The sequence below is a fragment of the Centroberyx gerrardi genome, chromosome 10 (genome assembly GCF_048128805.1).
Source record: "Centroberyx gerrardi isolate f3 chromosome 10, fCenGer3.hap1.cur.20231027, whole genome shotgun sequence".
In the NCBI taxonomy this organism is placed as follows: domain Eukaryota; kingdom Metazoa; phylum Chordata; class Actinopteri; order Beryciformes; family Berycidae; genus Centroberyx; species Centroberyx gerrardi.
Window position 1 is genome coordinate 27,820,928 of NC_136006.1, and position 14,405 is coordinate 27,835,332.

The following is a 14,405-nucleotide window of genomic DNA, read 5'->3' on the forward strand; positions in this document are numbered from 1 at the left end:
TGTTGCTAGAGGTTTTGGACAGGATCGTCCATAATTAAATGAATGAATAAACAAATGTGTTAATGAATGTAGACCGAGTGACAAATGCGGCTGAGTCGCTTGTGGTGTAGGCTGGGCTTTGCTGCACTCAAATGAGCCTAGGTGGAGACAGAGGGGAGAATATTAATTATTGGTAGTGTTGTATCATATCCACTAGATGTCGCCAAAGACTGCTCAAAGTCAGAAGCAGCATGATCCCCCCCCACCCCCCCATTTCCTCTCCACTCTTGGTGAGTTGAGTATATTCACCTTTCATTATAACATTACAGCAAGTGTGTGTGTACACGTCATTATTAAGATCATTATGGTCTTTCATAAATAAAAAAACCTCAGTTATTAAGATATTTTCCAGTAAATCTGAAATGAATCAAATCAGTGCCTCTTTTTGCTGGGGACCCCCTGGAACCCCCTTAAGGACCCCAGGACCCCATTTTGGGAACCGCTGTTCCTCGTTGCTGGTTCGATGCAGATCGGCGTCTGTGATTTTGAATACCCGAGGCTTTGCAGGAGATGGGATTGTGCTTTGTATAGTTCCTTGACACTCCCACTGAGGGCTGGATCTCCACAGGGAGGCCGGGGCTCCTCCCTCCTTTCCCAGCCTGCAGAGTGGTGGGAACCGGGTACGGGGCAGCCCAAAATGGTGCGCTATTTTTACCGCTCTGTGCACAATCTGTCGAGGGCCGGTCCCCGGAGACCCGCTGCCGGCAGCTCTCCCCAAGCCGCGGAATTTAACCCGGGACAGCTCTCCCCAGATGTGATGGAAAACATCTGGCCAGCTGTTACACTACAAGGCCTGGCTGTCCACCCCCACCGCCAGCACCCCTCCCCAGGCCTCTCCCAGTCCCAGCCAACCCCCTGTTGATACCGCTGATAAATAGCAAGCCAGGCCCTCCCAGGAATGTGGGATTTAATCTTATGTACTGATGGCTGATTTTACACCGTTGCCTGCATAGTATGCTTATTCACAAAAACTCCAGAGCAGCCAAAGATATTTATTATTGCTTTTTATTTAATTTAAAAAAGATTAATTGTAAATGTTACATTGAGTTCTATTGAAACATTTCCATGTTCTGTCTCTCAGCACAGGCAACATTAGGCACACAACAAGAATGCATACATCATTTTGCAGTTCTATCCATCGTTTACTTCAAATACTAAACAGAGAAGAGACTGGGGGAAAATAGATGTCACCTTCGCAAAGCGGCGTTGAAATCTCAAGCTGCGCAGAGCCGAGGAACAAATAAACAAAACTGGCATTCAGCTCAACCTTCCCCCCACCCCCCCCGAGCAAGGAGCGGGAGCAACCGATTCCTCAAGTCCCCCCGTGTCTTCTGCGGCGTTACAAAAACACTAACTTTTAAAACCAAGGAACCCCTGTAGAATTTGAGAAAACGTGACTAGACCAAGTCTGGCTGTGCCGTTACCTCCTCACGGTCAGCAGAGAAACGATGGTCGACTTAGAAATCGACAGTACAAAACCCTCTACAAAAAAAAACAAAAGCATCAAAATAAAGAATATTGTATTAAATATACTTCAAAATATAGCACTCGGTTGCTTCTCTGGTCATCAGCATTGGCGCGTGTGTAAATGTGTGTATACCAAATTTTGTACATGAGCGGGTGCCAGACGGTAAAAGCTCTTCTGCAAACGTCTCAAGAATCTATGGCCATGCGCACTCTAACTTTGGGCTTTATCCCCCCTTCCCCGCCGAGAAATACACTGCATTTATTATTAGCCCAGAGTGGGTCAAGCACTACAAGTAATAACCCACATCGCAATGGCAAAAACAGAGATATTTCAGCAACACGGCAATAAGAAGAACTAGGATACTACGGCCATGCCGGGGCTACAACTTAGAGCCTATGTACAGCTTATGGTACAGTGAGGGCCACTGCTATATGGGACACAGTGCATTTACCCATGAGCACGCCTCAACTCTCCTGACGACTGTGTGTGGGTTCTCACTCACTACCGTTTTACCGGAAAGCGACACTTGAGACGTTGAGCTTATTTCCCTTGCGAAGAAATTCTGATATCGAGGGTTTCGCTTTTCACCAGAGAAACCGAACAGCTTCGAATCTGGGAAAGACATTATGGAAGGCTTGGGGGACCTTTGAGTCCTTTTTGCGTCTTGTGGTCCTTTCCACTAGAAATGTCTGTCCTACCTAATCGAATCCTCCATTACGCGAGAGGAGGGTCTTTGATTGGTACATGACATACGGTGTGTTAAAGATATGGATCGCCATCGCAAAACGTTGGATGGCAAAGATGCAGTTTAACAATAACTCTGTACATGCATTACATGGAATGAAGCTTGGGAATGGTCAGGAGCTGTAGTGTGCTTGCGAGGACAAGCCGAGAGGAAATGGAAATTGATCACGTGTGCAGTGCTGTCAAAAGAATAAAACGTCGCCACCACAGGTCGATAGCTTCCCCGATTCAAACAGTATTTGGCGTTGATATTAACAGTTACAGTAACTGTATGGGGGGGGTCACTCATCTATATGGTTCTTAGTTGAAGTACACCGACACGTGACAAGTCGTGGGACCCCGAAAGAATACGGGACCTGTCGAATGGCACATAGGAGTTGTGGATACAAAAGTGGTTCTACGATCACTTGGCAAATTACATTTGACAAGCGTTGGCGCTTCCGCTGAACACGCCCACTGTACGTTCTATTAAATTAGTGGGCGTCGGAAAAAAAACACAATATAGAGAATAATAAAACATACAATCAAATACATTTTTTAGACCATCCTCTTTTCTTTTTTTTTTTGATCACACCCGAGGTGAAAAGAAGTGCAGCCGTTACCGCTTTTCGGAGAGAATAAATCCGTCGGGCCCGGCTCAAAAGCTCTCTGTTCATCTTCGTTCTTCAGAGTCTTGGTCGGCGCTCGTCAAGAACGGATGAGTCAAAGCCAGCTGAGACTGCGGCTCGTCGCTCGATTATCCACCCTGACATACCTCAGAAGATCGGTTCAACATACAGGCAAAATCAATCGTCATCGACAATCATCATCATTATTAACATCGCCATTGGTAAACAGAGATTCTCTTGTGCTCCATCAACAAGAAGAGAACACTTTTGTTTTTTCTTCAACTCTTCACCCCAGTTTTACAACACAACACCGGTAAAACTTTTTGAACACCAAAACTCTATGGCATGCAACCCAACAGGGGCTCTCTCTACCAAAAGTGGCGGCGCATGGTTGCCACGACAACGGAGTAAATCTGATCAGAAGAGACTGAAGGAAACGACAAGAAAACAACAAACACAATAAGTCAAATAATTGCACAGTCATTTTTGGGGGGTCAGGGCGGGGCCTGGGGTGCAGGTGCTGGAGAGCAGAGTTCGGGGGGTGGGTGGCGGTTCGGTGGTTAAATGTCCCCGACCTGAATGCTCGACAGTGGCGTTGGAGAGCTGGAGAAGGGGGGGGGGGGGGGGGGGGGGGGGCTGCGGTGTTACGCCGTCGTGGGCACCGACACCTCCAGCAGGCGGTTGTTCTTGCGCTTGCAGGACGCGCTGTTGCCGTTCTTGGGGCCTCCCTGGATGAACTTCACACACACCTTGTCCTGCTTGAACTGCACCAGAAACCTGCCGCACAGAGACATTAACCACATCAGATCCTGAGAGCAGAATAACTTTCCATGCTCTTTCCCTTGAAAAGCAGCCTCATCCATCTGTGGATGGTGAGGTTTTTGACCAAGAGGAGAATCTATGATTCTCGTCTGCCTGAGACAGTGAGATCTGACGTAAATATCGGATCAAGAGTAGAATCAGGAAGGACAGGGGGAAAGTAAATTAAAGAAAAACATATGGGTTCACTCACAATGTGCATCTAAAAGTGGGAGTATTTGTTGTGTTCTTCTATCTTTCTATTTTACTTGATTTGATTCTTTTAATGCAATGCATCTTGCTTGTTCTTTTATATGAATTTTATCTTTTTATCTGTCTTTTATCTGCCTTTTATTGATGTAAAGCACTTTGAGCTGCATGTTGTGTATGAAAGGTGCTATACAAATAAAGGTTATTATTATTATTATTATTATTATTGTACTACAGTCTTTTGAAGCCTATGGATGCATACATGAGCCTTTAGAAATCCATGAAAGAGACATGAAAGGATACAAGTGCCAATTTCATGGAAAAGAACTGCATTTTAAAAGTGAGATAAGGCCAAAGTGGCAGTGTGTGTGTTGGGGGTGGGGCTCTTACTCGTCTGAGATGTCAATGTTGAGCTGTTCCCTGTCTGTGGTGGTGGTCCCGGTGCGGTGCAGTTTGGTGATGATCTCGATCAGATGCTCGCTGCTGAGCAAGAAGTCTCCTTTGGCAGCTGAGGCCGATCCCTGATGCAAAATAATACAGTAAGTAAAGCTGCACCAAGCAACTTTGCACGTTTACGTTACATAAAACTCTGAACTTCAATACCTAGAAATAATGTAACATGACGTCAGTAAACTGCACACTAATGTTTTATCAACCCGGCAGATCTGTGATGCTTGACACCAAAGGAAACCGAAGAGACCAGAGAGGAAAAAGATCTAACGTTGGTGAGTCCAGCTTTCTTTTGGATTTTGTTTTGATTCATCGCTCCGTGGGCAGAGAAGATTTCCCGCCAGTGTCCGTACAGACACCAGAATTTCATTTGGGCAAATAGAGTGAATCTACAGGGTCTCAATTAGTGGGGATGGGACACTCTTCTCTATTGCGGCTGCATTTTGTGATTCAGACTGACAAGATGGAATAAAAACCTTGCCTATTGCAGCTTTAACTGCATTTTATTCACATCCTAGTAGCTGTATGTATAATCAACCTAACAATTCATTGCACACCTGCCTAGTTAAGGGACAACCAATTTTAGTACCTCAATAGACCTCAACCCAAACTGTATCAGTCCATTAACCTCTAATGGCCATGGCTCCACTAATACTAAACATAACGCGTCTCTCCTTGTCCGGGTCTCCCTCACCTCTTTGAGTTTGAGAGCGAAGAAGCCGTCGCTCTGTGTGCTGACTGAAATGCTGGTGAGGTCGGGCAGCGGGACGCTGGCCTTCACCTGGCCCGTCTTCTGGTCAGCCAGCACAAAGCTGTTCTTGGTCAGCAGGAAGATTCGAGCTGCGCCCTGGGAACCAGAGCAGAGACTGCGTTCACCTGACTAATGTCATGCTAATGTTGTGCTACATGGCAATAGTATGGCAAAGGAAGGTGGATGCACAGACTGAAAAGTGTTTTTTTTCCCTCTCAGTGCATGAAGAGTTTCTTTGATCTTGTAAGTGGGACAGCGTACAGTATGATACCTTCTAATAAAAACTCCTGCCCAGACATGTCTGGCATTTTCTAGAAAAAAACAAAATGTACCAGTTGTAAAGTTGTCAGAAAGCATCTGTTTGCTGCAGACCTGGGTCAAACACGCATATCAAAATAGCTGAAATAGTTTTGGTGGGCTTGACTAGGCTTGTCAAGCGAGACGAAACTCCAAAGATACGGTCCCAAAAGTGCAAACACAGCGGGTTGCAGAAAGTAAATGCAGCTTATATTCTTGACTTTCACTTCTTACACACACACACACTGCACAGATGGTAAATATTTTAGTGGGTGTGCTTGATCTCGGTTACCTTGCCGTTGGCCCTGTTAATCTTGTTGACAACGTCGGCCAGCAGAACCTTCTCCTCCACAGCACTGTTGAGCTTCTGGTACTTGGGGTTCTTGCTGATTTCCACGTAGTCTCCTTTGAAAGGCTGGCTCACACTGAGACAAAAGGCAGAAGCAAGGCTTTACACCAGACTTAACGTACAATTAAGAGATTCACTTGCCAATCCCCCACCACCCCCAGTTTCACTCTGCATAGATTTTCCTTGAAAAATATCTATTACAACTAGATGAACAGCACTCTGCTCCTGTGTATTTCCAGTACCTGCTGGGGTAAAGAGCCTTCTTGTCCTTGAAGATCTCACTGGCCTCCAGCTTCTCCTCATACACCGCCTTCCTCTCCTCGGTGAACTGGCTCCTGTACTTCTTGCACTGAACACACACAGACACACACACACACACACAAACACCAAACATACTCTCATTACTACAACAACTAACAGGCACAATACGAACTATAAAATTCCATAACATCATAATAATAAACTTATTTTATAGAGCACTTTTCAAAAGCAAAGTTACACAGTGCTTCACAACAAGGAACAAGTGCAAGGAATAAAAAATGTAGTGCAAATAAAACATAATGCACTGTAAATAAAACATAACAGAGATAAAAACAAACAAATGACAATAAACCAAAGTATATCGTAAATATAAAATTCAATAATGAATGAGGCAGCTCATTCATTACTGAATTTTAGACTTATTTATATTCCCTTGCTTTCAGTGGCTCTTGAAGCTGCTAGTTTTGCTGTTATGTTGTCTTAAATTTGTATCTGGTATTCCATTTTTGTCTATATGATATGTATTTTTATGTTTTTAATTCAAGTTTTTATTGTGAAGCACTTGGTTTTAAAAGGCGCTACATAAGTAAAGTAACTTGGCTATTCAATAATGGTGAATGGGACTTGATAGCAGAGACTAGGTGTGGTTATTTGACTGACCCTCCAGTGGTGGAAGATCCTCCTGAGCTCTGTGTGAGCCCCGTCCAGGAAGAGGTAGGGCCTGGCCGGCCAGTTCTTGTCTATGGGCGACATGGAGGGCACGGTGCTCTTCAAGCCCAGGAAGTATTTCTGCATCTGGACACACAGGTGCACAATGAATACCGTATGGCAAGGGAATCCAGTTGGATTTGTCCACACTTTGGGAACATATTACATTATACTGAATGTATAATGTGTACCTTTGTAGAAAAAAAAGCTGCTTTCATCCGTTTCAGAGCTCAGATTTTTTGGTGTTTATGTATTTATTCAAGCGTAAAACATTCAAGCCCTACTTACAATTCTCTGGATGGTGAAGTCGTAGATCTTTCTGCCGGCGTTTGCCCTGAAGAACTTCCTGTACTCTCGGCGGACCTGTTACAGCGGGGGGAAAAAACAAACAAAAACAAGACCTGTCAATCACCTACTGTCAAGGTAATTGGATGAGGAGCAGGCAAGAAAAGGAAATAACTGACAGAGAGGATGACAGCGACAGACACGAACAGGACACTAGAATAACAGACGTTTGGTTAGTCACAAACAATTACCATGTATGACAGAGACCGACTGGAAAGGACAAAGTGAGCTCCAAGCTGTCGACTTGTAATCAAACATAATAAAAAAAAAACACCGCTCCAAATTAATTGCTGAAAAGTCAATGATGGTTATGGCAAATGACCTTCATGGTGACTTTAATTGCACAAATTGAGTTGTAAACAGGAGCACTGAGAGGTGCTGTGTGGTCAATTAGCATGATGAAAAGATTAAGGCTGCAATAAATGACCAGTTGATAATGAAGACTGTTCCTCTAAAACCGGACAACAGGCACGCAACAGACAGATAACCACCAAAAAAGTAGGACACACACAGACCACACACCTAAAGACAAAGAAATAACAGGTGATACAAACATGGTTTGCTACACAAAACAGGGTTGCTTCATAGGGTTAGTTCCACAGTTCGGCATGCAGAGGATGCAAACATCACAGATAGTTAGACAGGTGGAGAAGAACACATCAGACAGACAGAGAGACAGACAGCCTCTGCCATATCAGTCAGGGTCAGTTGGTTTAAAACTCTGCTGAGAGGGCTGCAGGCTTCAGGAACCCAAAAGAGGAAAAAAAAAAACTTGATGATCAGTTACTTTATCTAAAGCTAGGGGATTACCGGGGGATGTTTTACTTTTAAGAAGCGTTTCACCTCGCCGCTTACACACTTCTGAATCCTCTAGCTGACAGAAATGTGTGCCAGTGCAAAGGGAGTATATGCCAGAATGAAGGTGGAGGAGGTTACATGGAAGGGTCAGGGGGGTTGAGTAGGTGGTAGAGCTGGTGGCGGCTGGGCCACGGGGCTGCTAGGTACCTTGAGTCCCTGCCAGTAGGCCCAAATCACAGCGACGGCGTGCTTACGCCTGGCTTCCTCCTTCAGTCTCTTTAGCTCCCTGCGAGCCTGTCGGGGGGAGGAGGGGAGGGGTAGGCGGGGAGAGACAGAGAGAGCAGGAACAAATGAAGCGAGGGAAAGAGGAGAGGAAGAGGAGGGAGACACTCTGTCTTGCTCGAGGCGAACGCACATACACACACACACACACGCGCTCGCACACATGAGCCCTGCGCGACTGTCAAGAGACTGAAAAGTACTCCTCCAATCTCCAGAGACGGAGGAGCTTGAAGCAAAATATAACACAGGACACTGTGGATCATATAAACATTTATCAGAGCAGCATCTGTGAGAGAAACGGACGTGGCCCTTTTCAGTGGGGCTTCAAGTGTAAAAGGGGATGACCATAAGTCACACAACTCAGGCAGCAGAAGTCGTCTCAAAGGGTCCAAACACTTCAATCTAAAAAAATAAAGAAAATACAAAACCATTCCACAGCAAGCAAACATGCATCAAGCACACGGGAAGAAAAGAAAAGTCATGCAGGTAGAGCAAGCAGCATGCAGGTCAGGTATGGACCTTGAAGGAAGAAGATGCAAGCACACACCCAAGGCATGACCAGTGGACTGGTGTGTGTGAGAGAGAGAGATACTGACAGTAGAGGGCTGCCCCACCTCCTACATTTGGCATGCAGGCAATGACCTTGGAAATGCCCATGAGGCTTAATAGTGACTTTCTTGCTAGCCAGCACTCTTAATGCCCCCAGGTCTGTCAGATCCAAGGGTCACTCACTGGTTCACTCAACTAGTTCTCACATTACCCCATCAAAATAAAAAGTGGCAGAATGGTCCGCTGAGCGATGGTGTGTGTGTGTGTTATGGCACCTTGTCGTACATTATAAATGAAATGGTGGTAATGGGTTGGGTTGAGTAGATTGATAGATATGTTGAGAGGTTATGGCACTAGAGGGGGTGTTTGGGGGTGTTTGGGGGGGAGTGGGGGGTGTTTGATGGAGGCGGCAGCTCACGGACGTCGACGGGCTTCCCAAATACCTTGGTGCCCTGCCAGCCGGCCCAAATGACCGACACGGCGTGCTTATTCCTCGCCTCCTCCTTCAGCTGACGCAGCTCTCTCCGGGCCTGGTGGGAAGCGGTGGCGGTTGTGGGAGGAGGTTAATTTCAATGACATTCAATTAAGTGTCCCAGGAGAGGTATTGAGTGGGTGTAAAAATCATTTTTAAAAAAAGCATTAAGAAGCAACACATTGACCAAATACAACAAAAGATGCTACGGTTAGGATTCCCAAGGCACTGACTGGTTAACATGAAGGTGTGAGCAATATTCAGTAAAGCAAATAGATACCAATTGTAGAGCTCATGTTTTGTGACTTCCGCCATTTTCTGTGACTGCGGTGGGACAGTCTGGATTAGTATTACATTATCCGTAGCTCTATAAAGACGTCGGCAGATAAGATGCCTTTGGGTTTGCCAAGAACGGCGGAGTACTGAAGTTCGCGGCTGATTACTTCCGTCTGATTTGTCAGACGCGATAAGCTCCGTGTCTCTGCCTTAGTCATGTAGCGCAGAACAAATAGGCTTTAATGCCATCTACAATGAGTCAGTGGAAGCTCTTTGATCCTTATCAGAAGGAGGCTATGAGACCTTGAGATAAGATGCTGATGAGTAGCAACTACCAAAAGATATCTTAAACGATAACACTGTAAAGTATGGAATAATATATATTGTGCAAATGGTATGCATGCAGGCTGTAAAAGTCTGCGCACAATCGCCGAGCAGATCCCAGAGATTAGACCAAGCCATTGAGGCTTTAAAAAGTGCCACCATATGTGCCATTATGTGGTCATGATGGCATGATTATTACTAAGAGCCCCCTGGTGTGTTGGTGGCGCTGTATAAAAAAAAGAGAGGGTTCTTAGCATAATCTAAAAAGGACACTGCAGAGAATACATCGACTGCATGGTGGGCACCGATGGTTGAACAAATTGATAGATTAAAGAAGAGGAGGGACAAACAGAAATCACCAGATTGGGGACAAACAAAAACCAAACAAACACTGGGATGAAAAAGATTTGGGTGCTGTTACTCGGATAGTTTGGCTCCAGATCCACGGAAATCCAGTTTTGGTGTGAAGTTAGAAAAAAACAAACATAATGTCAAAGCTGTTAGTGGGCAAACTTTCACAATACTCCCACACGTTAACACCTACGAGACGAAAAACGGGATGAGTTACAAACACCAGGGACATTAGTCAGACCAGTGGGTGACAGAGGGACGGGGAGGGATGGGGGGGGGTTCATTCAGAGGGACTGATTCTATCGGGCGGTTCCACAGTGGGTTGGGACAGCATGTGGGGGGGGGGGGGGAGCGGGGATGACAGGACAGCTGGGGAACGGCGACACACACCGCAGCTGGGTTCAAATACCTTGGTTCCCTGCCAGTACGCCCAAATTACTGTCACGGCGTGTGTATTCCGCGCCTCTTGCTTTAGGCGTCGCAGCTCCGTCCGAGCCTGGCGGGGGCGTTGGCGGTGGCGGAGGGGCGTTAGGGTAGGACAGGTTGAGATGTGAGGAGGGGGAAAAGATTAGAGGAAGGAGAGAGGAAGAGAGGAGCGGGAGAAGAAGAAGAAAAGTGGCAGTTGTGTGATCAGCCACCGAAGCAGAGGAAACAGCAGTAATAACGATAAGCATAGATTTGTGGAGGAACACGATGCTTGTAATACTGTTATAAACTTGTCTAGGTCATTAGCTGGAAGCACTGGAGTGAAAAGCATTAGATGGGGAAAAAAAATAGAAAAATGACTTAATGTTTTAAGACTTCGAGATCATGAATAGACAGCCTGTATCAAAGCAGTGGAGACCGATGCTCTGGATCGACTCCCCATCCCTTGCAGGACTTGGACGCATCAGTACCTGAGTTCCGTGCCAGAAAGCTGCGATGGTGGTCACCGCCTCCTCGCATCGCTTCTGGTATTTCAGTTCTCTCAGGAGCTTGCGGGCCTGGTGAAAGAAAGCAACATGCATACACTTTAATGTCGTTTCTGTACTGATTTTTGCACTGTTTCTATGCTATATTTCATTCAAAATGAAGTGAATTCACAGGAAGGGGACGCACCTTCCATCCTCTGGCGAAGGACTGCATCACGATGGTGGAGCTCTTGATCTTCTGGTATTTCTTTTGTTGCTGCGAGATGCAAAGGGAAACGATATGAATCACAACTTCATCTTCTATCAAAAATCACTGTATTTTGCGGTTACGTTTTTGAGTGCGGTTTCTGGGGGGAGCCTCACCGCATATCGGCGGTACCACGCTGCCACCACCACCTGACTCTTCTTCAGCAGCAGAAACTCGGTGCGGCGCTTCCAGCCGCGGTAGATCTTCTGGATGAGCGTGGCCAGGTCTTGCAGGCACTGCCTCCTCCTCTCCTCCAGGAAGAAGAGCTGCAGGGAGGAAGAGAGGATTAGACATTAAGACCCGGGGCATGTTCTCTTTTGGAAAGCACAACAAAAGGGGATCAGCCGGTGTCTTGGTGAAACTTTGAAATAAGACGATAAAGGTTTTCTTTATCTAGCGAAATACTTTTATCTGAGAAAATTATGATTCAACAAGTAATGTTATGACGCTGCAGAGACGATAACCATCTTGAAGACTTGTGGAAGTCAAAGGTATGAGCAGTGAGTGGGTGCTACTCATTACCTGCCCCAACACATCCTCACCCAAAAAACACTCCGAGAGACTTTTCCAGTACAGAATGATTCAGGAGACATGAGAAAAACACGGAAATCTGGATGAACACAGCTGAACTAGATGAACTATGTGGATAGCATCTCCGTGCAGCTGGTAGATATAGAAGGGAGATAAGTCGATTCTATAGAGATAGCGATCGTGGTTTAAAAAAAAAAATCTCTTCTATGAGATCATGTTATTACAAGCTTTGTTTGGTCTCCTGCTGGCTGGGGAGAAAGTCCATTCTAACGCTGCAGGCTTTAAGAGCCCACATACAAGCGCTGAGTAAAAATGCTCATTTCCCATGCTAGATGGGATGGCTAAGTGAAGCCATGTGTTGTGAGAGTGGTGGTTCCGTGCTAATTGCTGGAGTGGGGGGCCTCCGAGAGCAGCCCTTCCTGCTTTAGAAACCTCTTAATGTGAGAAAACGGGGCGCCGGAGCTCAACAGCCATTCAAACACACAGCTTGATCTAGCCGAGTGTGAGCAACAGAAAATCCACCCTCGTCGCGGATGAAAACAGCTGGCTGGAAAAAAAAGACAAGCTGAAGGAATCCAGGAATGTTTTATGTGTGCGTTATGTGTTTTCTACCGTTCTGGGGTTCCTGATGAAGATCTTGGAGCGGCCATAGGACAACTCCTCCGCTGGGATCTGGAGGTCTGCCATCAGCACCTCCACTCCTTCCCTATGGGAAGCCAGAAGGGTCAGAGGGATCATCCAAAGCACACTCTACAACTCAAACATAGTCATAACCAACACAAACATGACAGGAGAGAAGCGGTGGGAGGAAAATGGACCTAACAGAGAGAGGAGTGGGTGCAGAAAGAGAGATAACAGAACATAGATGTATAGTATAGATGAGGTAGGGTTTGAGAAAGAGAGAGAAAGAATGGCATTTGGAGTAGATACCAATCTAAAGTAACATGTGGAGGGAATACATGATGTGACAGTGAGGGGCTTGTTAAGGATCGCTTAACTACAAGATACCAAATGTCTGGTACAGCCATCAGATAGAGTCGGTGCTTTTACCGACACAATAGATGAAACATGCAGGCCTGGCTGATATGGGATGGCAGGGGGAGATAATGATTAAACGTCTCAACATGTCACGACAGAGAGAGGGGGGGGATGCTTCAGTTCTGACGAATGGTGAATGACTGGTATTCGCCCGTGCGTCAAGACCGCTGCTAGATTCTGAGAGGACATAAGAGAAGCAGTTCTCTGCCCCATAGCATCCCTGCTTCCAGACAGGCAGAGCTGGACTGTTACCTGGCGGGCCCTCTCCAGTGGGGCCAGGTCTGCTTGCAGAGCATCTTGTAGCGCTCCAGGCAGGGCTCGTAGGGCTGGCGGAAGGCGTAGCCCGCCCTCCTCACGCGCACGTTCTCCATCAGGCCCAGGTAGCGCACCTGATGGCAGACCAGGGACTCGGTGAAGATGTGGGCCGCCTTCTTGTCGTTGGGCTTGATGCACCTGAGCGACCGGATGAGAGAGAGGTCGCACACGCACTTGGGTTAGACTAAAAATCGGATATGGGCTAGTTATATCAGATTGGCATGATGCAGTCAAAATAAATGGTAGTGTCGGGGTTTATCCAGATATGGGATGTCAGGCATTCATGTAGGTCGGCTGGATGGGAGCCTGTTTGGTCCATTTCCCATGCATGCCAATTCTTTGAGCACTTATTTTGCTTACAAGACTTTCTGCCAGGTTGGCTTAATGGGAATCTCTCCTTTGATCTTTGTACTATGTTAACTAATCTGTCCTGCCAGGATTGAGTGATAGGATTTTTTTTCAAAAATTTGGCAAATTGTACTTTTATTACATAAAATCTCTAATAAAAATGCGAGGGACTGCAAACTGCACACACCCACACACACAGGATCCTGGAGTCACTGAGTAATAATTGATATACAATGACCATATAAATGATGGGACTTTACCGGATGTAGTTTGGGTTCTTGGTCTGCAGGTTCCTCATCAGCGTGCCCACCGACGCCTTGAACTGGAATCCGGCAGTTGGTGGTCTCTTCAGGTTGACCTTGGCAGGGTTGCCTTCAGGGAACAGCTGTTTGATGAGGCTCTGGTTGGCCTTGTACATGGCCTGCGACAGGTCGCGGTACAGCAGGTCATTATTCTTGTCCACGAAGCCCTCGACGCGGTACAGCACCTGGATACAGAGAGAGGAAAAACACCGATCATAGAAGTCTTTTTCAATTTATCATGGAAGGGAGTGCAAATCGCTACAAATGAATCAAAATATCAACTCTCCTCCCAGCAGCTTTTTATTTCAAAAGTTTCAATATGTGATCTGTGCATACTGACCACAGTTTACACAAGTCAATACACTGAGTTCAGGGTATCAGGATCACCCTCCTAATATTGAGTTGCACCTCCTATCAGCACAATCCATGTCTCAATTATCTCCAGGCATAAAGCTGCACTAGGTAACTAACCGGCCAGTCTGTGATGCATTATACCAAAGGATACCAAAGGGACGAGAGGAAAAAGATCTAAATTTGGTGAGTCCAGCTTTGTCTGGATGGAGTGCTGCTGATTGCCATTCAGGAGACACTTTGTATTTCATTTGGACAAATACGGTGAATCTACAGCATCTC

General features: G+C 46.1%; 1 protein-coding gene across 3 annotated transcripts in view; it reads right to left on the reverse strand.

Moving 5' to 3' along the window:
- Positions 1–1,026: 1,026 nt before the first annotated feature.
- The window catches only part of myo1b (myosin IB), a 67,857-nt gene continuing 54,478 nt past the window's right edge, over positions 1,027–14,405 (reverse strand). The window contains exons 17-32 of one of the 3 annotated variants that reach the window (XM_078285946.1): positions 13,731–13,957; positions 13,060–13,260; positions 12,382–12,475; positions 11,355–11,504; positions 11,179–11,247; positions 10,977–11,063; positions 10,490–10,576; positions 9,101–9,187; positions 8,034–8,120; positions 6,972–7,046; positions 6,636–6,770; positions 5,957–6,063; positions 5,658–5,790; positions 5,012–5,164; positions 4,258–4,388; positions 1,027–3,636 (exon numbers count right to left, since the gene is read on the reverse strand). In XM_078285946.1, coding sequence (XP_078142072.1) covers positions 3,504–3,636; positions 4,258–4,388; positions 5,012–5,164; positions 5,658–5,790; positions 5,957–6,063; positions 6,636–6,770; positions 6,972–7,046; positions 8,034–8,120; positions 9,101–9,187; positions 10,490–10,576; positions 10,977–11,063; positions 11,179–11,247; positions 11,355–11,504; positions 12,382–12,475; positions 13,060–13,260; positions 13,731–13,957 — 1,956 coding nt within the window. In that variant the 3' untranslated portion in view covers positions 1,027–3,503. The remainder of the gene's footprint in view (positions 3,637–4,257; positions 4,389–5,011; positions 5,165–5,657; positions 5,791–5,956; positions 6,064–6,635; positions 6,771–6,971; positions 7,047–8,033; positions 8,121–9,100; positions 9,188–10,489; positions 10,577–10,976; positions 11,064–11,178; positions 11,248–11,354; positions 11,505–12,381; positions 12,476–13,059; positions 13,261–13,730; positions 13,958–14,405) is intronic. The other 2 variants (XM_071906618.2, XM_078285945.1) reach the window with 2 other exon arrangements.